A 26,630-nucleotide genomic window follows, 5' to 3' on the forward strand; every position below is an offset into this window, starting at 1 on the left:
TTTTAATTTCCTCATTTCACCGTAAAGTATATTTACTAAAGTATAGTTGTGTATTTGAGGTACATTTTAATTTTATTACTTTTACTCGTAATATACTTTTATTCTCATAATATTTACTCATAGTCTCACACTTTATTGTGCATTTTGCAGTTTAGTATATTCTTGTTATTTCTTCTTTTTTTTTTCTTTTATCTACCTTACTTTTATTATATCTGCTTGTTTATTTGTATTTGTGGTGGTGGTCACTTCACTCTTTCTGCATGGTACTGTAACAACAGATTTCCCCTTAAATTAATAAAGTATGTCTATTCTGTTCTATTCTATATGATTTATTTACTATTATTATAACTTTGTCCTTTGTTTTCATGGTTTTCGCCTCTGTTGTCTTTCATTTTGCTTGTTCTTTTTCCCAAATTTCATTAGGCATTTTTGGTGCTTTTATTATTTTTATTTACTGTTGTTGTATTGATTTATTTTGAAAATCTTTTACCGTGTTTAACTGTATCACTCTTTTCTCCTTCTGTCCGTCTGTTCAATGGCCTTCCTGGGTATCCTTCTTGATCTGCCCTGTCTGTAAAGCACTTTGTAACCTCTTTTTTCCAAAAGAGTGCTGTAAAAGTAAAGTTATTATTTAAACACACATCTCAGAAAATACACTGAAGAAAAATATGAACTCGTAATATTTCCTGAAATTCTAGCCCATCTGTTGTTTTTAATATAGAAGAGTTATACCAACACACTGCAACAGAATGGACATCATTAAACAACTAAGTATGCACAGTAAATGCAAATGATAATAGTGGAACCATAAACCAGAAGTGACAAATCAGTAATGAGTCACACATCTGCAACACACACACACACACACACACGGTTATTTAGGTTGTCAGTGCTGCTTGTGGGCTGCAAGGCGGAGCGGTGGTTAGCACTGTTGACTTGCAGCAAGAAGGTCGCCGGTTCGCGTCCCGGTGAGGACACCCGGGAGTCAACTCCCCGTGCAGCGTGGGTTCTCTCCGGGTTCTCCGGCTTCCTCCCACAAGTCCAAAAACATGTTGAGGTTAATTGATGATTCTAAATTGTCTGTAGGTGTGAATGTGAGTGTGCTTGGTTGTCTGTCTCTAAGTGTAGTCCTGTGATAGACTGGTGACCTGTCCAGGGTGTCCCCTGCCTTCACCCTAAGTCAGCTGGGATAGACTCCAACCCCCCCACAACCCTACTGAGGATAAAGCGGTGTATAGATAATGGATGGATGGATGCTACTTGTGGACTGTTGTCCAGAAGCAGAGTTGGCAAAGTTGACAGAAATTTTTAGGGGACAGGATCTCATTGCATCAATCCAGAGCATCCTTCAAATGTTTGACAGCTGACATGTCTGGAGAGTTTACAGGTCATGGTAGGACTGGAACCTTTTAAGCTGCTATAGAAAGGCAGGGCACATTCTGGAGACGGTGGCGAATGAGCATAGTATCAGTGGTTGTGAGGATTAAATCTGAAACGCATATTTGTCCCTGTGCATGCGTGTCCATACGGTCACTCCTCCGTACAGCACTGGCATCATATAGCGTTGCCTTGTACGATGCCAAAGCGATGTCCGCCACCTGCTCTGAACAGCTGAAAATGAGTTTCAGCAGGGAAAATTACCGTCCTCCATCTTACCAGTATCCAGCGAACGTCAGTGGTTGATTATGATGCCGCTCTGCTGTTAGAACAAGGCCTTGGTGTGGGCGACAACTGAGCTTCCCTCAGGTGGTTCCTCACAATCTGAGCACATCTTGTCTGGTTGTGCATCTTAATGAGAAGTCGGTTCAGCTGACCACAAATTATTTTGCAGAAGGACAAGCTGGATGTGATGATTCCGGGCCAGATTGTCTGTCGTACCACACAGTCTAAACGATTTCTTACACGACAAATGGTGGAGTTGTGGACATTCGAGCGTCTGGCTACAGCTCTAACTGACATGCCAGCATTCAACACGACAACAGTCCGACTTTCTTGTCATCATTGGCATTGTGTCATTTAAATAAAGTTGCATTTCAAGATGAACGTCATTGGTCGAAGGACTGTCTGTTTTATCTGATCACTGTTCTTTGAAACTATACCTGATCAAAGTGTGTATTAACTCAACCGTTGAGAATTTGTCACCACTTAAACAGCTCAAAAACTTTCTGTACACACTTGGATTTAACACTTTCTTTACCATAACAATAAAAATGATGTATTGAACTTTATATCTATGTCAAAAACAAGCTTTTTCTATTCATGTTTGCATAAAGTCTTTATATTTTTGTCAAGTGCACAAAAAATCTTGTCTGTATAAATCTCTTTGTTACGACTCATTTGATTTGTGCCACTTTCTAACTGATGTCCAGGAGGAACATGTCATTCATAGAAATTATGCCAATTTTGATTTGGGATATTTTTATTTTTTGGTTTCACAAATGTAGATTCAGATTTTAAATTTTAGTCAATGTCGCTATCCAGCACAGGAAGTATTACCTCTTAAAATTCTGCATTTAAATGCTATATAAAAGTATAACCTGTATTACATTTCAGAAGTAACTCTTAACTCATATTTGTCTCTTAAATACAGATTGGTGACAAATTAGAAGAAAAAACCAACATGAAGTATTTAGCTTGGGCTCTGGAGACTGGCAAGGCCACAGTGTGTGACTGACATCACAGCATTCAGTCCCCCTTCATGCCCTGTTGATTCTTTGATTTGCCACCTGTCTGTATGTTAGGTAAAGATAATAAAACCCACAAAACACTATCAGTGTTGCAGATGCCATTAAACATAGCCATCTTCAAGACAGCCATCTCTTCTGCTGCAATCTCTGTCTTTGTCATGTTATTGCCAAAACAATAAACAGCTCTGGGATCTTTAAATGGACTTTATCACATCAGCCAAAACCACAAATGAGAAATCAATAGCCACAGATATGGAAGCTACACTGAGTGTGTTTATTAAAAACAAGACGGGCCCTGATCGGACCATTCTGCGCTGATGAATACATCAAATTGTTATTTTATTTTTGCACAACAGACTGACATATTCCCAAAACTCCACAGCGTGATCTCCTGCAGACCTGTACAGAAGGCCACCGCTCTAAAATAGTGGGGGGATACTCCAGGGGAAAAATAGAAAGTAGGAGTGGCTTTGATGGCTCTGGCCTTCATCCGATTAATCAGCCTATTTTAAGCTGCAAAAAAATTAGGCAGAACATTAAGCTAACAAATGGCCTGCATCCTAGAAAGCCACAGTGAGCTCTCCCGTTGCAAACTGTTCATTGAGCATATGTTTTTCCCTCCCGACAGCATTAAAGCAAAATGTGTTTGAAAAAAAACAACACACAGTGCAGTTAAAGGACATGTCTGCTGTGTTGACCGGACAATTTATCTGCTTTAGCTGCACACATTTAAATCAGGCCTGAGCCTTAAAGGACTTGTACCATTTGATAGATTTCATAAATTCAAATGCAACAGCAGTATTTTATTTTTTTTTTTACGATTTGCAAAAGATCATTCCTGTTGGCTTAACACAACAGTGTTTACTTGAGACCATATTTGGGGACATTGATGACCCATACTGAAAGTCTATTCCACAGTGAATATTTCAGTAGCTTAAGATATTTAAATCTTGGTGCTGTGTAATCTACAGCTACACTTGCTCTTCTTTAAGTCATCATTGTACTGAGACTCATAAAAAAAGATGAGACCATTTTGACTGTTCTGCAAAATAAAATAGAGGCTATGAAAGGCATATAATCTGCTTTCATTCAAGTGGTCCTTGCAGGAGTGACAGCAGGATATACAGCATGTAAAGTGATCTGAATGCACCATACATTGAAGTCATACAGCATTGTGGCTCACTTTAACTGACAAACAGCATTAGATATGTCAAAGCATGGAGGTGTTTGACACTACAAGCATGAAATCTCTTTCATGGCACCTGGCACATTCACCCAAAAAATGCAATGTATGGCAGACTGCATAACTTAAATATCAGAGAACACATCCACACAAATATGCGTACACACAAACACACATACTGCATCTTATGAAATGAGTTACGCTTCCTAGAGAGACATGTGAATGGTACCACATTTTGGGAAACACAACCAAAAGGGTTAAAATGAGTCCACAGATTGTCCTAGTTACTGAAGCATGTAATCAATATTTTGCCTCACTCCCTTTGACCCAACATGTATGGCATCTCTGCCTATAGTGCATGAGATCATTTCCTTCTCCAGTTGCCAGTGGCAGTCATTAAAGGAATAGTTAGACATTTTGAAAATCAAAAAGAAAAATCAATACCACTCACATTGAGTTTGTTAAATATGTAGCTGGAGCCAAGAGACGTTTGCTTGGCTTTGCATAAATAAAGTAAAAGGCCCCGTCCAAAGGACAAAACAATCTGCCAAGCAGCACCTTTAAGGTTTACTAATTAAGATGTCATATTTCGAGGTGCAGGCAGGCAGATTGACTCTTACTCTGGGCAGAAGCAAGTTAGCTGGTTCTTATTGTTTCCAGGCTGTGTGCTAAGCTGAGCTAAAGGTTGCTGGCGGCTCCAGTATCATTGACATACATGAGAGTAGTATTGACCCTGTCATTTAAGCAAAATGGCAACTGAACATATTCCCTAAAATAGCATATTACTCCTTCAACGTGTAGTAGCTGTTTAGTAAAGATTTGCTGGACAACACATCCTGGCACACAGGCACATAATCAAAATAAAACTCCTTATATTTTCTCATTTTACAATAAACTGTAAATGTTACAATGCTTCATGTGTATTGGCACTCCAAAGGCAACATATTGTACTTCAAGGCAATATTACATTAAAATGTCGAAGCAGTGCAACACGACACATTACGTCTTTTACATCTTACTTTAAAATTACCAAATTAAATAAAAATACAATAAAAAAAAAGAAAAGAAAACAAGACACGATTGCAAAGAGGCAGTTGAAATGAAAGGAAATGACACAGCAATCGAGGATTGTAAACGGTACCCAAGTCTTGAGGTGAAACTGCCGCCCTGGTATTGTATTTTGCGACTGCACGGCGTCGTTCAAAGTTGTCATAAAGTTTGTTTGCAGCTCTCTCCCTGCTGAGTAATGCAGCCGGCGAGGTGAACTTTCTGTTTCAGTGATTCATGACACTTTGCATGAGCGGGTGGTTTTTCAAGTAGCGATTTCAAAAATCAAAAACACGTTTATTATCTGGGTTGATACGCCCCCAAGGCAGAGACATTCCACTGACAGATGGGTGAAAGATGAGTGTGATGGATTTCCTTCGCTGTGAAAATATTTGCGCTGCACTGACGCTTCATGATTATCTCATTGTCTTTGGATGCCTCTGCTTCGCTGTTACTCACCACAGACAGGCCAGTGAGATGTAAACATTTGCAAAGGTCTGTCTTTGAATGTCGTTCACAATGCAAAATATTCAACTGTTTTCTTCCCTTTTTCATGTCTATAAGTTAAAATCTATGAATCTTTTGGCTGGTCCTCAGGTTTCATTGGTTCAGTGTTCTTTCACGGTCTATTATCTTTGGCCATGGAGTGCATCATCCAGTTTACCTTGGTCTTCCAGCTCTCCCGCAAAGCTTCATTGAACTTTACTTTGAAATTCTTCAGCGCCTCATCTTCGGATTTACCCAACGCTAAACAATCCTATTGAAAACAAGAAACCAATGTCAGCATCATCATCATCATCTGCATCATCATTAGCAGCATCGTTACTGTTGCATACCTTTAGATACTGGATATCTTTAAAGGAGGTGAGCTCCGGTAGCCCTGCTGCCTTCATCATAGCAAAGAGGTTGACGAACAACGTCCCGTTCCGACACAGGATCTTGTAGGCCTGCTCACAGTACTCCCTGAACCTGCAAGAGTGGAAGCTGGTCATAAAAATGTAACAGAACCCCGTAAGACATCATTTAGAATTGCAAAAGCGTAATTCCTGTACCTCTCAAACTTCTCGCTGTTGTTCGTCTTTCCTTCCTGGATTACATGGACAAAGTCATATGTCAGGATAAAAGGCACACGCTCCCTATTGATCCCAAGTTTCCGCTTGAAGTTTCCAAGGAAATGCCCAAAGTCAATGTGGAACAGCTACAAAGTGAAGATTAAAATCATGGTTAAGTTGGTTCTGAGTCACTGCCCACAGTTACATTACTGAAAGACTCACTAATTCGGGATTGCCCTGAAACAATTTTACTCCAAAAAAACCAACTAGTGTGACCAAATAGTTTTTTTGCTCACTGGAAACTAACAAACATTGACATACCAACCAGTAGCACACATTATATAGTTATGTTAAAACATTAGGTAGTGACATCCATGTGTTAGTACATACACAGTGATTCAAGACATGGAGTAAACCTGACCTGCCCAGTTTCCCTGATCATGATGTTGTCGTTGTGACGATCTCCAATGCCCAACACATAAGTAGCTACACAGTAGCCAGCGCAGGACAGCGTGAACTCCTCTATCGCTTGCTCAAGTTTGTCCCTGGTGACAAAAAAGAAGAAAACAGGTAGAAACAAGGAAGCAAAGCATGAGTTGGTTTTGTTCTTACAGTACTTTTTCACTTCTTTGTCATATAACCTGTTTTTTACAGACACACACACACACACACACACACACACACACACACACAACCTTTTAGCTATGAGGCATAATGTCTCTATTGATACAGTATAATATGAAATATTCACAGAGGAGTTCCTGTAACCGATTAATAATTGACTGTCATGTCCTTTCACGACCTCGACATGCACAGGGTTCACTGTGTTACGCTTTTACTAATTTTCCCTGTTCCGTTCCGTTCACCGCAGCATTTTAAGCGAATTACCATTCTGCTCTGTCGTGCAGTCAGCTGGGCCTGTCTCACACACGTGACATACAAAGGCTTATTCATTATATCAAATAGTTCTCTTTCTTTCAAGGACCTTTTAGAATTGACAAGACCTTTAGACTGTCTGGCACCAAATAAAAATCTACTCTCATTTAATGTCGCTCTAAGGTGTAGCCGCCGGTGTACTGTCTTGCTCTGAAGCGGTTCATAATGCTGCACAGAAAACATGCTTTCAAGTAAGCACAGTTGACTCTCACACAGACATCGAGGAAGCATTTCGTAAGACATAAAACTTCAATGTTCCCAACATTGGTGGACTGTCAAGAAAAGGAACCGACTGCACTCTCTGTACCCGTCTTTTCCAACTGACGCTGTATAATGCTCACATGAAGTGAAACGCTCAGAGACAGAAACCTGTGCATTTTGTGTTACTGCAGGGATTACATTAGATGACATACACTGGAATCTTGAATGTAGTTTGGAGCAAGTATGTATATATATATATATATATATATATGTGTGTGTGTGTTAGCATATTAATTAAATTCAATGTGCGTTATTTCATTTATAACATATGTTATCTCAAAAATATAGACAGAGAAACGCAACGAATCCAACCCAACATTAAGTGTTAATTAACACAACATCACCCAGCAGATGTGACACATTTTACACCATCCCCAAGTGTTATGGTGAACTCTGTGGCAGTTTTTACACACTCCTTGCAATGCATTCAGACACATCATCAGTGATACAGCTGTGTACAAGAAATCAATATACGTGGCCAATTTGCACCCAGAGGAAAGAACGTAAGCTCTGTATTACACAAGATGTCACTCAAAATAAAACCTCCGAATGTCAATTCTAATTTTATATTTACAAACCTCATTTCCAGCAAGAAATAAAATCTTTTTTTTTTTTTTCTTTTACACAGCTTTAAGGCTTTTAGCTTTTCAAGATCGTTCTGGCGCTAACCCGCCAACTCATTGCAATTACTGTTTCCTTTGAAACCATACAAAAATACAAAATCAATTCTGCAAGCTTGCCTTCTTAAATATTAGAAAAACATGGCCAGGACTGGTTTCACATTTTCAATTGGGACGCAACTCATAACAGAGCTGTTCTGGGAGCATTTGGGGGATGCCCAGATTTGGAGCTGGGGCAAGTTCCCAGACAGAAGGCTGTATGGGCGGCTGTGCTCTGTTGCCTCTGTGTGGGCTGAAATTGTGCTCCTGAGTGCATATATTGAACCCAGTGGTTGGTTCTTAAGGTTAAAGAGTCATCACTTCTCGAGAGATCAATAAAGTATCTTCACAGTATAAGACAGCATTTAGCAGCTTCTATGAAAAACCACTGTCAAACTTCATCATACTCACTCAGGGTTCTTAGATTTGAGCCAGTTGAGCAAAGCGTCCTTGTTGAAGGCAGCGGTAGCAGCATTGTTAGTGCTGTTACGCTGGATATTGGCAATGGTGTCTGAGTTCTTCACTACCTCGATGAGCCCCATTTTGTTTCCAGTGGACAAGCAGCCATATGGGATCATCCTGTGAGTGCAGGGTGAAATGAAAAGCTTTAGGGTGATATAAAAGATTTGTTTCTGAATCAACTGCTGCAAGAAGCAGCTCCTACCTGAGATCCAGGCCTTCTTTCTTCCACAAGTTCTCCATGAGCTGGATCATCTGCAGGGTCAACATGTCTTGTCGAAGATCTGAACGGTGGGGAGTGAAAAAGGTGAAATATGTTAATCTTATTCTAACTTTCACCCGTAGACTGTACATTAGAGATGAACGTGTAAATCTTGGGGTGAAGAACACGAGGACACTATATACAGCAATAGCGATAGGGTAAACATCCCTGCTTTGTCATCTATTTTACTCTAAATAGGACCATGATTTCAAAAAGAACATTATGTTGTATTGAAAACATTTTGAAACTAGCAGTTGAGAACATAAACTTCTGAAGAAAATGTTTACGGAGGTAACAAGCTGAGTAAAAAGTGAGTTTTTCTCATAGACTTTTGCACAACCTAGCCTCTTTTTGCAACCAGAGGAGTTGCCCCTGCTGGCTGATGCAGGTTTAAGGCACTTCTGTGTCGGGGCGAAATCCATCTTTTACATACAGTCGTTGTTTTCACCCCGCTCTGCTGAAACTTCTAACGTTCCTCTTTTTACATTTCGGGGATGTCCCTTTACAAACATACTGAATATATTTGTTTCCAGCACATATTAATGTGTTACTAAGTGTTCTTTCACTGTTTCATTTTTAAACAGGTTAATTCTAGACACTGTGTGTGCACTGTATGGGTGTGTGACCATGTATTCAGATTTTCTTGTCTTCTCACCATCCCCATTTTTGAAGATGATGCCGATCATGTCTCCTTGGATGGCGGGGTTTACATACATCAGCCAGAGTGGTTTCATCTTGGAGTCCATAAATCTGCACTTTTCTGCACTGCAACAGCCACAAGACTCATTTTAAACACATGATCATCTGAATAGAGAACAATATAAACATTTCTTCCCCACCAAATAGAAAACTTTTTTTCACCCTGGGGAAATTCTACAAATTGACTTGTTACTTATTTATGCATCGATGACTATTGTCCTTTGTGTTTCACTGTAACAAATGGGCAGATTATACCAACACACTATTTAAAAAATCCCCCATCGTGATTTGTGTGGGGTTTAGGAGTGAGATAGAAGAATAAGAGGCCATGTGGTATAATTTAAAATACAACATAGTCTTGTGATCCTGTAAGAACAAAGGGTGACTTTTTTAATATACTCCATAAACGTAACATTTTGTAATCCAGTAAACCCAGAAAGGAACCCAAACCACCCCGGAAAATCCAATTAAGGAGGAAAAAAATGCAATTTGATAAAAGACAATTATGCTGTAGTGCGTGTGTGTGTGTGTCCGAGCACTAACCAGATCTCAGGGAGTAAGATGCTGGGGTTGAGTGGGGAGTACAGGTCTGACAGGGCGTCCAGGTAGGACTCCTGTCTAATGCACAGCTTCAGGTCCTCTACCGTCATCTTCTGGGAGCCCGACTTCACGATGTCACTCAGGGCCTTCATTTTGCCCAGAGCTTCATTCTGAGTGTGAAAAGGTGAGGCAGAGGTTGAGATTTAGCACAAACAAAAACATTTGGCTTGAAGTTAGTGTGAGTAAGTGTGAGTGAGTCAGTCGACCTGTTTGGTGAGGAGCTTGATGTGGTGGATGTCTCCCCTGCAGTAGGCCTCAAGAATCAGGCCAAAACGCAGACTGACGGAGGCCACGTGAATCTCTGACCTACAATAAACGCAATGTTGAACAAAAGGCTGCAGAAGAACCTGTTGTGATCTTGTTTTTTTTTTTTCTCAAATTCTACACAGCGTCTCACCTGAGATGCCAAAACAGAAAGTGTCCTATCCTCCTGTTGGACAAAGCCCGCTCTAGCAGGAAAGTGGTGAGGTCACAGTCCATGTAGGACTCGTACTTCAGGACCTGGACCAGCTGGAGTAAGTACTGTAGCAGTTCATCATCGCTGTGTGCAGAGAAATGTTGTTATGTTGGTAACACTCAAAATGATGCATGCTACTAAATCATGAGCTCAGCTATGTGTGTACCTGAGCTTCTTGAGGCATCTGATGGTGAAAGAACGGACCGCTGGGTCGGGAAAACTGTAGTCTAAGAGCTCCAAGGCAGAGATGGCAGGAAGGTCCGGCCAGTGCCTCAGCAAGCTCACCATCTGAGGAGAACCAAGTGAGCATTGTTTCATCAAGATTAAAATAAAAAAAAATTGCAGGCCTTTACAAATGCTGAAAATGTTAATCAGGTATGACTTTGATTCAGAATTAACCAATTGTTTAAGTCCTTTATCAAACTATCATTTCCTGGATTTAAGTTTCTCCAATGATGATTCCCTGCTTTGCTCAGATTCATGCCACTGTAGGATTGATTAAAATGCATTATTGATTACATTTGTTGGGTCTTGAGCACAAAATATACAATTCCAAGCTCTGAAAGCCATCTTGAAAAAGGGGGTGAGCATTTTTTTTTTTTAGTTTTTAGCCTTGCTGGTGGTGTAACACGAACACAAAAGTATTGGATGGATCGGTATGAAATTTTGTGCAGACATTATTGATTCCCAGAGGCTTCTGTATATGGCGATTACATGACTTTTACTCTCAGCACGAGGTTCACATCTTGGTTCAGAATTAAATATCTTACCTATAACAAATTTTTGAATCATAAGGTCAAATTTGTAACCTGTCTAGCTGTTTGGTTTATGACCAAATACCAGCAAAAATAAATGGGAGCCTCAGCTGTATTTTGTGTTTTATGCTAATTAGCAAATGTTAGCATGCTAACAGACTACACAGAAAACATTAAGAACACTCACATTTTACAGGCCAAATCAATCAATTAATAAGCCAATTAATTGTTACATTAATTACTACAATTAAAAACTAATAATAATCTAGAGCACTACTGGTTGGATTGTTCAGCATGAGGTACATCGATATGGTGTCCAGTCAGTAAAAATGCACACAAGTGTTATACTCTATGTGAAATATGTTAAATTACTCTCATGAACATGCACGTCAAGTCAGTTAGGAGACACAATTGACTTGACCTGCAAGAGTTTCCCTCCCAGAAGTCTCCGTTTATACCTGAACTACGTCCTCACGCTTGTTCCACTTGGTGATGAGGAGCAGCTTGGACAGACTTTCAGGATACCGGTCCCGGACATCGGTGCGAAGCTTCCACAGGAGCTCTTTCTCATCCTCGAAAAACTCGGTGTAGTTTTTGTTGTCCATAATTTCTTTTAGTCTTACGTACTGCACAGAGCAAAATAACCCATTCTTAACATATGCATCCACTAACAAACCGCTGAACTGTAAAATGTGACATTTTGAAAATTCTTACCTCGTCTTTAGTGACATAAACTGCGTCGCCATTTTTCTCTATGTCACTTATCTGAAAACAGAGGAGATTTTTTTTAACTGATTCGAATACAAATCAAAATCTTAGCATGTGTTGAATATATATTTTCGGGAGTAAATACCTTGTCTAGAGGAGGGTAATAGAGAGGATGTGGACGGATGTTGGGGAAGCGAATGAGAAGCCCGGCGGCGCTGTCCACGTTGGGGTTCTTCTCCACTGTTCCCATTGGGTTCAGCAGGTCACTTTTGTCGTCTGTGACAAAAAATGGTACATGTGAAATGCACCATTCAGTTGGGGGTTTCATCTGCTTACATGCATATTTTATCTTCTAATCCCTTATCTATCTTTTGACACCGCAAGAGCAAAAAAAACCCAGAGATAAAATCGTTTTGCATAACAGCTAAAGTTAATAAACACGTGCAGTTCTACTTTACTGACACGAAGGAACAGCAGGCATTTCAACATCTTAAAAAGGCCTCAGCGAACACAAAATGTGCGACCATGTGGGGTTTTGATGGCGCCTCATATCACTCTGGGTATTTCAGGCCTCACTGTGTGCTGCCAAGAGTTGTGGAGGAGGCTGTGAACATGTGAGGTGTTTTTGAAGAGGAGGACATGTAAAAAAGAGGCGAGGCTAAACGTACCGGGAACAGATGGCCATGTGGACAAGAGGAACTCCCCAGTCTTTAGCTGGTCCTTGTAGTCGAACACCATGGTGTTCACCCAGGCTATCGGACAATCCTGAAAAGATACAGCGAGCGCGACGGGAAGGGATTAGGTTTGTTGTTTCGGCTTATAGGCCAAAAATCCTGGATTTAGTGTTGGTGTCTTTTAAAAACAAGAATATAAAAGAAGGAGAGCAACAACTTAATGACTTCATCCATCCATCAGCTATACCCGCTTTATCCTGCAGAGGGTTGCAGGAGGCAGAGTTAACACAAAGAGACAGACAACCACTGATGCTCACACCTACAGCCAATTTACAAGCACTAATTAACCAAAGCATGTCTGTGGACTGTGGTAGGAAGCCAGTGAAAACCCACACTGGCACATGAACAACATGCAAAATGTACAGAAAAAGTCCCCAGCAGACTTAAACCCAAAACTTTTTTAGTTTTACTGTGCCATCCTAAGATGAGTTCATTTAAATACAAAATGCATGCAGTACTTAAGAGATAAAATGTGTTCTCACACCCATCTGCTCTCTTCAAGCTCCTTCCCTCTCGAACAGTCAACTCATTTTTGCAACACCCAAAAGATAACGTTGAGATTCTTTACAGATAAAATATTTTTTTTTTATCAGTCATTCTAAAACACTTTGAGCAGTTAACCCTTTACGGTCCCACACATGGTGCATTTTAGACGTTCACTTAACTCACACAGCGTTAAGAACATTTTATTCTGAATGACATCAAGAAGTTTGAAGCTTGTTCGCGGAAACTTTTTACTGATTCCACACTGTGAAGCACATGAAGAAACATAACTTGAAATTAGCTTCCAGGCAGTCATTCAAAAATAACTTCCATCACTTCAATGTGTAGAAATTTACACTGAGCACCCCCCCCCCACCAGTTAAAAAAAGATGCGATGCACACAAACACGAATGGCTAAAATAGCTCCACTTCCGTCTGTCTTTCTGGCGTCTGGCTACAGGACTTCTCGTCCGGGCAACAGAAGAGAGAAGTTGCTCAGAAAGCAGAAGTAGCCTCGATGCCCGTAAAGTGAAAGACACCTGGGCAAAATGTTCAGCTGGTCCGCCCGAATGTGATGCCTGCAGCCGCTGCAATGCCTCAAAACAACAACATGCTGAGACCACAGCCGCAGAAAAAGGGGAATTTGCTTTTGCTCGCTGTACTTTTTGTTGTACAGTGAGTGGGCGTGTGGAGGCTCCATCCAACGCAGTCTCACAGTGTCGTACTACTGCTGTTGTAGTTGTGCAGGAAAACAGGATTTTAAAGAAGGAAGGAGGATGGCAAAAACCGTACACTCACTGTGAATCAACCGCTATATTGTTAATGGTACTTAATTTTTATGATTAACGATGAAATTGCAGCTGCAGATTAGTGTTTTATTGATATTGACTAGGCAGCTGATGTTCTTGATCAGAGACGTTAAAGTCTCCCAGTGCTTAACACGTCTTCTTCAATGATATGCAATACACAAGAAAGCAGCAAATCCTCACAGAGCTGGGACAATCTTGAAAAATGACGATTAATTCATGATCAAAATAACTGCACATCAATTGTCTGTCAACTTACTTATTAATCCTGTACTAAATAAAAATGTATTGCTGTAAAAATGGACATTATTTATATTAGTATCAATGTAAACAGTGGATTTTACTGAACTTTACTGTCTCGGTTTGGACCAGCTTGTTTCTTTCATACTGTCTCAGACGGTCTCTACTGATGTTCAGCCTTAATTGTGCAATTTAACAGTTTCTCCAACACAGAAGCAAAGCACCTGTTCTTTACAGATGACACCATCCTAAATATACTTGATATAAACTATACTTAATCTTACTTATATAAGGGATAATCTATTTGCTTCACCCACTTTTGCAAAATGACAGGAGGTCAGGTGCAAGTTAATAAACAATTATATAAACTAAATTATTTAACATTAAAAGGCTAATAACTCATTGTTCTTTAAAATAATGTCTTTTCAAATTACCTGAACAACAGCCAACAGACATTATTAAACATTTACTACATTAAAAAAAAAAAAAGACGAAAAAACCTTCATTGTGCTTGCACCCCACCACAGGGCCTGTTTTTTTGGCCCTTGGGCTGCAAGTTGAGTATCACTGCTGCAATACTAAGCGCAGATAAGACAGAGGGGAGAAAACGTGTCTCATTCAAAACAATCCACATCTCTGCTGCATATCTCTTTATATCGCCATTTAGACATTAAATGGAACTGAAATTATTCAGTCTGATAAAGGGCTGGTAGTGTGGTTACAAGGCCGTCTTGTTGTGCAACCGAGCGTGACACAACATCTTTTCTTGTATGAGAATAAAACATGTTTCTCTGAAGAGGACGCCAAAACCGCTGTGCATCATGTCTGCGGTTGACCATGGGGATATTATTCTTATTGTTAATAATATCAACGTGCAAATTACACTTACGTTTGCTAGGTTTTTTTGTGGTATGCTTTTCCTGTCATGTGCAATTACATGGAAAGGACACGGAGAAGCATAAAGACTTGCTGTCTATAAAATATAATGTTTATAGTGTGGATGTCTTGGCTAGCTGCTGTGTTTGTGCTTCAGTTTTTCAAATCAAAAAAATGGCCAAAAACTGCAAAAAAAAACAGTAAAAATCCCCACGCTTTGGTACATAAATTTCAAATCCAAGATCTGAAACATGCAGAATTTGTCATAAAAAAAGACATTGATAAAAGTCTATTGATAAAGAAATTTTGCTTTGTAATGTTTTAGGCCTTCACTCCAAACTGTCCCTGGTCCAAATTAAAGTAATAAATGATAAGGTGAAATTTGGTCCGTGGGAGAGTGCCATAGTGGCTGTGAAGATGAATTTAGAATTCCTTGAAAATGTTTGCCAATTCCTTCCTTCCTTGGACTGATGTGCAGATTAAAGAGCTGAGGCAGAGGAAACGTTAACCGCAGCCTTGCCACTGAACACACTTGCACAACCAGACGCAGCAGCACACCCACACAACACACACCGACTACACGCACTAGAGGAAACAGATCTGTTTGTGCCTGCTAACAAATTCACACCCACCAGCCCAAACCAGCCGCCTGCTCAAACTCTTAAGGTGCGCACCGAGGCACCCCGAAAAACGCAGCGAGTTTCTGACAAGACTCACCGCTTTCTTATTCTTCTTTTTGGTGCCGCGGGGTTTCTTGGCCTTCTCGATGACGGCGTAGAGCGCGAAGCATAGGCGGCTCATGCGAGGCAGGTCGGCCACGTTGATGTCAAACTCCAGCTTTTGATCCCACAGCGGCTCAGAGCAAACTGTCACCTCGGAGCTCGTCACCACCTTACAGAGTAGCTCGCTGCCATGGAACAGGCCGGCCTGCACCACCAGCTGCAGGGGGTCGGGGTAGGGGGAGAGAGGCACACATACACAGGGGTGATTAGACAAACAGCATGACATGCGGTTATGGAAGCTCAAGACTTTACCACTCGTGCAAAGGAGATTGTTTGTGGAAGATTTACAGACTTCGCTAGATGATTCAGAGTTTCCTGTGTCACTCGAGCTATGAGTCAAAGGGTCTACATAGCGAAAGCAGGTCGTTTTTCGAAGCTATGCTGAGTCCATCCAAAATGATAAACAACCACAGGAGTCATAATTCAATATTGTACGACCATTAAGTTCCTGCCTTTTGCCAAATCAAGACAGACTGAATCTATATTTACTGAATATATGAGTGGCTATTCTCCCCCAGGGTGTGTTTTCAAACCTCGGCCTGCCAACTGCAGACATGACTGATAATTATGTGACAGGACAAATTAGCCGTGAGTCATGATGCTCCGAGGCAAGCAACCGGAAGTGCACTTTCACTTAATAACCCATCTAAACAGTAACACAGTTAAATATGATACACAAACACAGACACGCATTAACAGAGTTCCCCACTTGTTTTCTCACTTTTTTCTGACATGGACAAAAAAAAATGTAAAAAAAACTGACATGAGAAATATAGTGTGCAACCGGATACATCTACATCCTTTGACCAGTATTTACGGGGAAACATCAAAATAGCTTTCTGTGTAGACGCTTGTCAAATTTCAAGATAGGTCAGGACCCATCTGCAATAGTAACGAAATGCACGCAACGCCTTCGAAAAAAGAAGTGCATCTGAAAGTGAGAGAGAGAGAGAGAGAGAGAGAGAGACACCATGAAGTCTGCCTTTTTTCTTAGAATCTAGGCCCCGAATGAGACGTAAAAAAAACAGATAGTCTCTCCCCACTTCCTGTTTTGAAGCTTTAACCAACCGCCTTGATGAATTATGGGAAACGTGTGGTCTGGACCATGTGACCCTCTGTCATTTACATGTCAACCCCACTGTTCCTACAACTGAAATTGAGATATTGGTAAACAAGTGGATGCCACATTTCATTGAGCAGAAAAGTGAGAGAAAACCTACGCAAAACCACACCAACCTTCATTCCTTCGTCTGCATTGACTCGGCTGCCCTGCAGCAGGTGAATGTAGAAAGGCTCATTGATGGACCAGAGAGACGAGGTGTTCTGCTGTAGGAAGGAGTCACACAAGAGGAAATTTTCATCCTTCCGTCCTGTTGTTTACATTAGAGTTGCATTTATAGACATCGACAGAATGCAAGTCATGAAACTGTTGCTACAGTTTCCTATTTGGCAACATGTCAGTAGTGAGATGCACAACAACGTATCCTTTCATAAGAAAGTAAAAAAAAGGGAACCAACTTCGAAACCGGATAAAACTGACAAAAGTTCTTACAGGTACTTTGATTAATTTAGTTTGAAACCACTTTTTTTGCTGCTGAACCCTATTCATGACTTTGGGGGTCTTTTGGACCCCAGGCCCTTTGGTCTATGTGACAGGTATTGTTTTTTATTTTATTTTATTTTTTTAAATATAAAAAGAGGGACATTTGTCATGCAACCAAAAATACGTCAACTTATCAGAAAATGTATTTAACATAATATAAAACTCTATAATGAATACCAACAAATATTTTGCACATATTCTTTCTTGGGGTCTGAAAAGACCTTCTATGTATGGCAACATGAAAGTCCTGAATAGGGATAAAAACAAATAAATAGTTCTCACTTTGCAAGCGCAGTTGCACAGCAGAGGATATGGGCTGAAACTCAGCAAATGCAAGAAAAGGTGTCAGATGTAAATTATCGACACTGTGCTGCAAAATATTTGTGCCAAAGTCCGCCGGCTGTGATGAGGAGAGAGAAAGTGAGCTGCTCTATTAATGAAGGCCGCCGGTCGACCTCTTACCTTCTTGAGGGGTAGAGGAGGAGGTCTGGACAGGGACCGACTCTTGGACGCCTGGCTGCACACTTTGGTCTGCTCCTCCTTATATTTGGCGATGGTGGAGTAGTGAGTCATGGTGAGGTGAGGGTTCTGACCATTTCTCAGGCACGAGAAAATGTACTGGAGAAAACAAACCAGCAGGGGACAGAAAAAAATGATTTTTTTTTTTTCTTTGTTTACTGGAGCAGCCATCAGTCAGTTCACCCACAGATATTTCCCAGTGTTCTGATAGCGCTGGTTAACTCCTGAAGGCTGTTCATTTACTGTAGGTTAATGCAGCTGAAATCTCATTATGTGTGGATGGATGCAGTTCCTTTCTGCAGGGCTGCTCGACAGATATGAGTCACCCCCGCAGGTAGCTGGAGTTTCAAAATCAACAGTGGAGTCTCCTGCCACCAAAATCTTGACTCACCCCACTCCTGATCTGACACAATGTCAGCTACTGGTGGCAACGTGCGCAGGGCAAAACTCAGAGCTGTAATTATCACCCACTGAGAAAATAACAGCTTTAGATTCGAGTGTTCTGTTTTGCTGTCTCCTTGTTTTACACTGAATGAATTAAGAATTCTGATGCAGACCAACAAAAAAATGCCAGTTCAATGCCAAAGGTTAAAAAAATAAATAAATCGACAAATTTAGCAAAATAAAGTGAAAATATTGGATCGTGTAAGTTTGAACAGCTTGATTTAACAACTGATTTTATGAGTGTTCACTGTATGACATACTTTAAGAAGTAGTTCGCATGTGGTTAAATAAATTCATGTTGATTTCTTTGGAAAAAAACTCTGTAATAATTTCACAAAGGCAGATGGTGCTTTGAAAAAGGGAAAATGATTAAATTCCTGTTGCACTGAATATTTCTGGGTTGGGTCGATCACAGAGGAGAGCAGATATCCACAAAACTTTAGTGTCCGCATGAGCAGGACGTAAGTGATGGAGGCTATTAGCTGCTCCGTGAGACAAAAGAAAATGGCTGTTGGAAAAAATCCACACGACATCTGCGCCGATTGTCTGGAAGCAAGCGAGGATGCTTGTCGGCAGCAGGTCCAGAAGGCTCGTGAGTGTAAAATAAATGCAGCAAAATTTACAAAACGAGGGAAGACACAGAGCGTCAGTCCGAATAGAAACTTGGGATCTATTTCCCAGTAATTGAAACCAAAAATAAAGACTAAGCTACACAGGAAGTACTTGAAAACAATACTAAAAATTGCACAATCCAGATTCTGCGGACACTTCATTTAGTTCCCTCATAAGATTCAGATCCGTGTGAATCGTCCTACGAAGAAGAACGAGGCCAAAATGAAGTGTCAACTGTGAATAATCGATGACGGCTGCCAGCGGTGCCTCATTGCTTCATGTTAAATCAAGGGTGGAAGATCTTGTTTTAACCCTCTGAACCCCAAAACAGCATGTTATATTTTCAAGAGTTACTAAAATCATACAATTTATCATAACCACAAACTAAAAACAGAAAGAATTGCTGGATTTTCAACTGTTTTCACAATCCTTGAACTACGTAATTGTTTGTAACGGAATTCCGTCTGCAAAATGAACCAAATCTAAGTGTGAAAGTCTGACATTTGGTCAAAATCCCATTACCGTACATGACTCATTTTGACTGAATTTGCCAAAAACAAGCCGTTTGCAGAAACCACATTCTGTGAAAAACAAAAAATCCGGCACTCCTTTGCGACTTTGAAGCTATTACTATTTTTTTTTTTTTTTTTTGCTGAACTGATCTAAACTGCAGGTTGCGTTTATACTGAGCAGTATGGAAACAAATTAAAAGCGTCAGTTGCAAAATATCTATAGTATGTTAAGCGACACATTTTTTCCAGTGTTGGTAACGTCTGCACAGGGGAACATTTTGAACGTACCAGGTTTATTCAATTTTTGCAAAAGAAATAAGAATTTTTTTTATTTTTTGAGCTCTTCTTCCTTCTAGTCATGCTTTTTGCTGTTTCCATAGAGGTGCAGAACTTTATATTGCAATGGAAAATAAACCCACAGGGAGTGTGGGGTTCACAGGGTTAATATATTACTAGCAATTTGTGGCTTGTGTTTCCCATCGGAGATCAAAGGGTTAAATATGCACTTCATTCAAGTTCATTTCTACTGTACGATGGTTTGTTGTCAGATCAAATCTTTAGTCACAAAACCAACAACATCCGCTGGAATTTAAAGGATAAGAATAATTAAAAGAATCACATTTTTAAAAATCTGCTGTTGTTTGTTGCAGTGACTCACTTTGAACTGACACAGCGGGTGTTTCCCATAGATGAACTCCCATCTCCCGTTGACCTGTAGGGTGTAGTCCTCTGGTTCCTGCCGCAGAGAGCGGAACACGGTGGCCTTCTTCTTCAGGGCGCTCTTCATGAGGGCCACCGGGAGGTCGTGAGGGTCCTGCTGCAGCATGAAGCTTTCCTGCCAGAGCGACGTAATTCAAATAAGGGCACCATCTTTACAGAAAATCACACAAAACGTAACTTTCGTGTCTGTGGATGTTGTTCCTGGGTGATGTTTTTGAAGATGGTGTTTATGTCGTAGGAGGGGAATTTCCAAATGTGCTCACACTGACTTAAAATCATCCTCCACAAGTTGTCTACACAAGGTTTTTAGCTACAGTTTTTCCAATCAGAGCCATTGTGCTGTTGGTGGAGTTCCCTGCCGTGGCCTCATCATACCATTACATTTGATTTGTCTCAGTAATTTGACTACATGACTCATAACAACTACACAGCAAACAGCACAGCAACTCACCTGACTAGCCTCGAACTTGATTTGGACGAAAATCTTTTTGCTCTTCTTTGATTTCATGCTCCAGCTGTCCGGCGGTGAGCAGCATGGCTCCAGCTCGCACGGGAAGCTGTACTCCATCCACTGCTGCCACGGTAAACTCTCCCGCTCCTGAGCCTTCTCTTCGCAGAACGCGCGCATCTTGGTCCGAAACTCGTCCACCTCATGGTTCTTCTGGGCTTCAAACTCATGCAGACCTGCAATTTCATATTAACTGTAAAAAAAACTCAAGTCTTACACAGTACAAGGAACACTTTACCTCTACCTGGGAGGTGTTTTTTTGTTTTTTTTAATTCTTAATTGGGGTGAGCCAAAAAAAAAAAGCTTACTACTGACTATACTGAAGCCTTGTTAGTAGAGCAGAAAATCACATACACGCATTATGAAACTGTGCTCAGGTTTTAACTTAGCCCATTAGCTTATAGCTCGGCAGTAACTTGCTGACCTTCACTGACAAAGATAAACATCATGAATGCAAGTTACCAAAGCAAGAACTGTTTTCCTCAAGGTTCCTTCCTTTAAAAAAATAAGGTTTTAACTCACACCACTGAACCACAGCTTTGTTCTGACTATTCAAATGTTTTTGCAATGGTAGTTTCACTGGTTTTGACTTTTTTAAACCACTGTTTTGTTTTGTTTTTTACACCTTTGTGTGCCAGAACCTAAGAAATTGGCACAAAAAAATGGCAACAAGCGGATGATTTGATCGATGCTGCTGTTCACTTTGTCAAAGCGGCAAATATTAACACAATGTCACGCTGAGTAATGAAGGAAAAGAAGACGGCAAGCCACAATTTGCCATTTCATTTCGCTTTATTGTTGCATTTGATATATTGACCCTCTGAATCGTGAGCAGTTTCTGGGCGTTTCTTTGCTCCTGTCACATTTTTCCTCACTGTTGGCTCATTTTTCACTGCAATATAAAATCCTGCACCTCTATGGAAAGAAGGAGAAAGAACTCAGAAATGTCTTTTGTATAGTATGGCACAGTTATAATGCCATAAATAGTTAAAAACAAATGTTGATTATTTTACCAAAAATTAACACTTGGAATCAACACGTAACAGTTTTCCAAGTCCTTACAGATGTTACCAACACTGGGAAAACCTGGTGACTCTATATACTGTTAATGTTTTTGCTAATTACACTTTTTAATTTATTTCTTTTCTTTTCTCGCATCTGTTCTGTGTTCTTGAGCCCATTTCAGAAGAAAAGTCTCTCTCATCTCAGTCACGTTTCTCAGTTGCAATGAGTGCAGATTCTATTTTTCATTTTTCCCAGAATCTGGTTTGAGCAAACAATTCACTACTGGATAATCTAAAACTGAGACAAGTAGATTTAAGTTAATCTGATCATTTTAAACTGAGCTTTGGTTAACTTTCCTGATGAAAGTTCAAGGGCCGCTAAAAATCAGACAACTCTTTCTGCTTTTACAGCGTCTGGCTCCGACCAATCGTGTCATTTTGTAGATTTTCTGTTCAAAGTTGTCTGTGTGATTTGGCGTTCGGAGGGTTAATCAATTATTCTGTTTGATTTGCTGAGAAACTGAGGCATGTAAACGATGTGATTCACAGGACCGGAACCAGGCGAGAGCAGCTCTGCCACTTACAAATTTAACATGACAACAACTCTCATCTCCTTTGTGAGAATGACAAAAGGCTGCTTCTTATCTTATTCTTAGAAACTACGCAACACCACCAACAACCACAGACAACTTCTACTGCAACTCTAGCAGCAGCTCAGTTAGAAAAGGAGGGAGGGGAGGGGGACAGAAACGGGGACTCTGCTGACCTTTGCCGATCAGCTGGCTGATCTGGGTGTTGGTGAGCTTCTCCACCCGGTCGCCTTCCCTCGCCACCAGCCTCAGAACAAACATGAAGGGCCGTACGTCGCTCAAACGCCTCGATTCTTCCTCCAGTTCTTCGCTTTCTGCCGTCTGTTTGATGCAGGTGAAGACGTAGCCGTCAGGATCACCCAGTCCGCTGTACATGGCCTCGCTTCTGGCATTCTTCCAAACCATCTGAAACAAGAGACAACAGCAGTACACAAAGTTGAGAGCCTGGTGTTTATGAGCTGCAGCGTACAGTTTGTTCTCTGTGCATGTAAAGCTGATCCCTGTAGGGGTCAGGCAGCACATATTCAGATTCATATTTTCACAAGCAGGACATCACCTTTTTCTAAAACCATTTTCTAAAATTTCCAGCGAATTACCGCGACTGCGAAGACAGTTAATCTTTTAATCATCTTAACAGCCTCTGAGAGTACCATTACTTAACACAGCTAAATCAAACAGCCTGAAGTGGCAGAACTGTTGGCACATTGAACGGCACACTCACATTTAACGGTAGATCTGCTTCAGCAGAGAGCTGGCCGAGCTCACCGGGGACTAAAGCTGTGGCTGCCTCTCTAAACAGATCGCATCAGAACTAGCGAGCATTGTTCGAAACGGTTGCTGTGTTTTAATTAGTTTAATGTCTGAGGGGGGAAATAATAATTTGTTTAAAAGCGCATCGAGCAAATATTGTAAATAACAGCAGCGGTTTTTTTTTTGCAGCTGTGGTCATTTGAGCCACTGTGTTGTGCTGCAGTCAATCAATTACAGTCTATTAGAAAAAAACCCATCTCACAATAGATATGTGCACGGTTGCATTACCCAGCATTAATCAGTGGAAATGAATCAGGATCTTTAGAAGGGACATACTTTTTTGATGTTTTTGATGGTGTCGTTTCGAGACACAGGGAATCTGAGGAAGATCCCGGTAGGCAGCAGGAAGTCCATGGTGATCTGCTGGTCCTCCTCCTTCTCCCATTCCTCCTGCATCCCATACTTCCCCGGGGGCATGGTGACGGCCTCTCATTTACTGTCAGCTCCTCCGCTGCTCACCGGAACACCAGAGGAAACACAGCCGGGGTTAATACATCCACTGTTAACGCGTGTTACTGTATGCAGCGTTGTAGCACCGTGTGTGTCCCCTGGAAGGCTGGAGGATTTATCTTTACGAGGGTGTTGTTTCGAATCAAGGAGGACACGCAGAGTGTGTATAATGTGAATGAATGACATGACAGATAAAACAGTAGCTTGTTGCTGAAGGGCCTTGCTTGCACCTGATCCCTTTCTCCTCAATGCTCGGCTCAATTTAGTGCCTATAAAAGCACATGAAACAAAACAAAACAACACAGATATTAAATGATAAGCTGAGATAACAGCATCGAGATGTGTTTATGTGCACGCTGCTATAATATGCAGCCTTTGGCGCACAAACTGAAATCTTAACCTCTACAGACTCGGTGTTCAAGGGTCATGTAAGGTGAACACAAACTACAAAGAAACTTCAATTTCCTGCATTGTACACACTGCATAAAATACAGGTTAAATGTAAATGTGCTCCTCCTTCCTGCCAATGTATCAAGCTGGCAGTTTCCCTTAAAGTAATTCTACACTATTGATTTTGGTAAGAGGAAACTTGTGCTGTGTGAGCTGCATTCTGTGTCTTTTAATAAGAGATGCAGGCTGATTTATATATATTTATATATAAACATGAATTTGAATGTGCCTATGAATGTTCCTATATTATGGATCTTCAACACGTTGTAAAAAAAAAAATGTCTTTAAGATCAGAAATGGTCAGAAGATGCACATATAGCATTAAAAATAACATTGTGCTGCCTGAGTTGAACTTGTATCATGGCGAAAACCCTGTCAACCTGTTAGCACATGCAGACACTTGCCTGTCAGCTCTACAATCCGGTCATCTCTTCATGCTTCTTCTTGCGGCGAAGATGGAGGCTGTAACATCAACGTGACATGTCCTGCTCCGGCGGCTGCAGGCTGCGGATCAATACGGAGTGAGGTGAGGCGTTATAAATCCAGCTCAAACGGACCGAGCGCTCGTCCGCGGTTCATGTGCGGCGGTGAACAGTGTCCCTGCCTCGGTCCGCTGCGCTCTCATTCATGCGGTGATGTTGTTGCGCTGAAACGACTGAGCGGCTGCGCGCTGCCGCTCCGGAGCTCAGGGCCAAGGGACCGTCCACCAAAAGTTTCGCTCGACACAAGTGAAAGCACACCCAACTCTCTGAACTCCAGCCCCCCAAACTTCCTAAATGCTGCATGCTGGCAAGTGGAACAACCATGCAGAGATGACAAACCTTAGTTGTAACACCCCAGCAATCAGGAACCTTCAGAGAATGTTCCCCGAAGGTTAGCAGTTGTCAGATTTTACAAGAGAGTTTGTTGTAAACACAGCTTGACAAACAAGAACCTTCAAAGAATGTTCCCTGTGGTTCTGTGAGAGTTAGTTTTTTCTGAGATTCTACAAGAAAGTTTGTTGTAAACACACAGCCCAGCAAACATTAAAAGATCCTTCAGAGAACATTGGGGAAACGGTCCCTGAAGTAGTTTTTGTAATATTTTACAATAAAGTTGCGATTTGTTGTAAACAGAGCCAGCAAATGTGAACCTTTAGGGAACACTCCTCAAGGTTAGTTCTTGTAGAATTTAACATGAAAGTTTCTTCTGACCACAGCCCAGCAGATATGAACCTTTAAGATACCTTCAGAGAACACTTAGGGAACATTCAATGAAGTTTTGTTTTTGTGAAATTTTACAAGAAAGTTTGTTGCTAACGCAGCCCTGCAAACATTAAAGTTCAAGGAACCTCCAGAGAACATTTGGGAAATGTTCCCTGGAGTAGTTTTTGTAATATTTTTCAAAAAGTTGCAGTTTGTTCTTTGCACAGCCCAGCAAATATGAACCTTCAGAGAAAGTTCCCTAAAGGTTCTCTGAGGGTTACTTTTTGTATGACTTTACTTTAAGTCAGTTTGTTGTAAACACAGCCTGACAAATATGAACCTTCAGAGAATGTTCCTTGTGGTTCTGTGAGAGTTAGTTTTTCTCAGATTTTGCAAGAAAATTTGTTGTTAACACACAGCCCAGCAAACATTAAAGGAACCTTCAGAGAACATTTGGGAAATGGTCCCTGAAGTAGTTTTTGTAGTATTGTACAATTAAGTCACAATTTGTTGTTAACAGAGTCCAGCAAACGTAAGGAAACGTTCCCTAAAGATTTTGAAAGTTAATTTTTGTATAATTTTGAAAGAAGGTCAAAGTTTGCTGTAAACACAGCCTGGCACGAACCTTCATAGAACATTTGAATGCTATTTAAAGATTAGTAAGGCCACTATCATCTGAGATAATCCCTGAAATGAAAACTGACTATATCTTGTGGTCAGGAAGGGACAGTATAGAACGTTAATCTGCAGTTCGTCATTCTTTATCTGTTTACTGACTGCATGTGGGACATATAGCAGTCAACCGGGGCTGTCACCATATCAGATTTTCACTTTGTGACTATCATGGCCAGAAAATGTCACAATATCGCAACATCTATATAAGATGTAAATATTATTGCAATCCCTCGATTGATTTAAAACTTTGTTTATTGTGGGTGTGGGCTCTTTCTTTATAGATTACACAAGTGTTGGGAGGTGGAGACAGAGTCATATGTTGTTCCTATGTTGGAGTGTCGAACAGTTACTGGTGCCGGATTATTACCAAAGTTAACAAGTGTGTATTATTAACATAACATCAATATTAAATACATGAAATATCGTCGCTATTATCAACACACCATGGCACCCCCAGTCCTAAGAAACACTTATTTTATTCATAGTGTGTGATAAGAGTTTTATTAAGTGTTTCTATAACTGCTGAAGATTATGAGGAGAAAGGATTAAAGTAAAGTGTTCCCAAGTTATTCCAACAGTAGACTGACTGGAAGTGATGGACTATTTTCATGACTGATTTTGTATTTTGTCATTTTTAAGCATACATTTTGTTAGGATTCGCAGGAAAGGGATCCAAAAAAGCAACAGAGGGATTGGTGGTTAGGAAAGAGGGATTTATTCAGGCTGCAAGGTACAGGGGACACCAGGAAGGAAGCCGAGTGAGGGAGGGAGGTCCAGGGGAGGTTCCAAAGGGACAGGGAGGCTGAACGGCTGAGGCAGGAGCTCGGCTGCAGAGGCTGGGCCGGGGAATACGTCAGTCCGCT

General features: G+C 40.8%; 1 protein-coding gene across 2 annotated transcripts; it reads right to left on the reverse strand.

Annotated features, from left to right (window-relative positions):
* Positions 1-2,938: 2,938 nt before the first annotated feature.
* Positions 2,939-24,551, reverse strand: pik3cd (phosphatidylinositol-4,5-bisphosphate 3-kinase, catalytic subunit delta). 2 transcript variants are annotated; one of them, XM_008282600.1, is made up of 23 exons: positions 24,313-24,551; positions 23,285-23,459; positions 22,375-22,603; positions 20,548-20,780; positions 20,035-20,211; positions 17,752-17,907; positions 16,923-17,009; positions 15,622-15,843; positions 12,434-12,530; positions 11,911-12,041; positions 11,772-11,822; positions 11,516-11,683; positions 10,469-10,590; positions 10,243-10,386; positions 10,052-10,151; positions 9,789-9,955; positions 9,202-9,311; positions 8,490-8,568; positions 8,237-8,404; positions 6,391-6,514; positions 5,970-6,115; positions 5,754-5,886; positions 2,939-5,674 (listed from the first exon to the last, which is right to left on the reverse strand). In XM_008282600.1, exons 2-23 carry the CDS (start codon positions 23,423-23,425, stop codon positions 5,537-5,539), a joined length of 3,123 nt encoding a protein of 1,040 aa, XP_008280822.1. In that variant the 5' UTR covers positions 23,426-23,459; positions 24,313-24,551; the 3' UTR covers positions 2,939-5,536. The 2 variants fall into 2 exon arrangements, with proteins under 2 accessions (XP_008280822.1, XP_008280821.1); XM_008282599.1 differs by having other exon boundaries at positions 16,923-17,012.
* Positions 24,552-26,630: the final 2,079 nt, after the last annotated feature.

Source organism: Stegastes partitus, unplaced genomic scaffold, assembly GCF_000690725.1.
Source record: "Stegastes partitus isolate 25-593 unplaced genomic scaffold, Stegastes_partitus-1.0.2 Scaffold278, whole genome shotgun sequence".
In the NCBI taxonomy this organism is placed as follows: Eukaryota; Metazoa; Chordata; class Actinopteri; family Pomacentridae; genus Stegastes; species Stegastes partitus.

Bases quoted from the DNA above. Each gene is read 5' to 3' on its own strand.
- pik3cd (XM_008282599.1), bottom strand. From the start codon at position 23,425: ATGCCCCCGGGGAAGTATGGGATGCAGGAGGAATGGGAGAAGGAGGAG. The intron at 15,844-16,922 runs GTTGGTGTGGTT...GACCCCCTGCAG, and splicing joins ATGCAGACGAAGGAATGAAG to CTGGTGGTGCAGGCCGGCCT. The intron at 9,956-10,051 runs GTCGACTGACTC...TTTCACACTCAG, and splicing joins TCAAGCTCCTCACCAAACAG to AATGAAGCTCTGGGCAAAAT.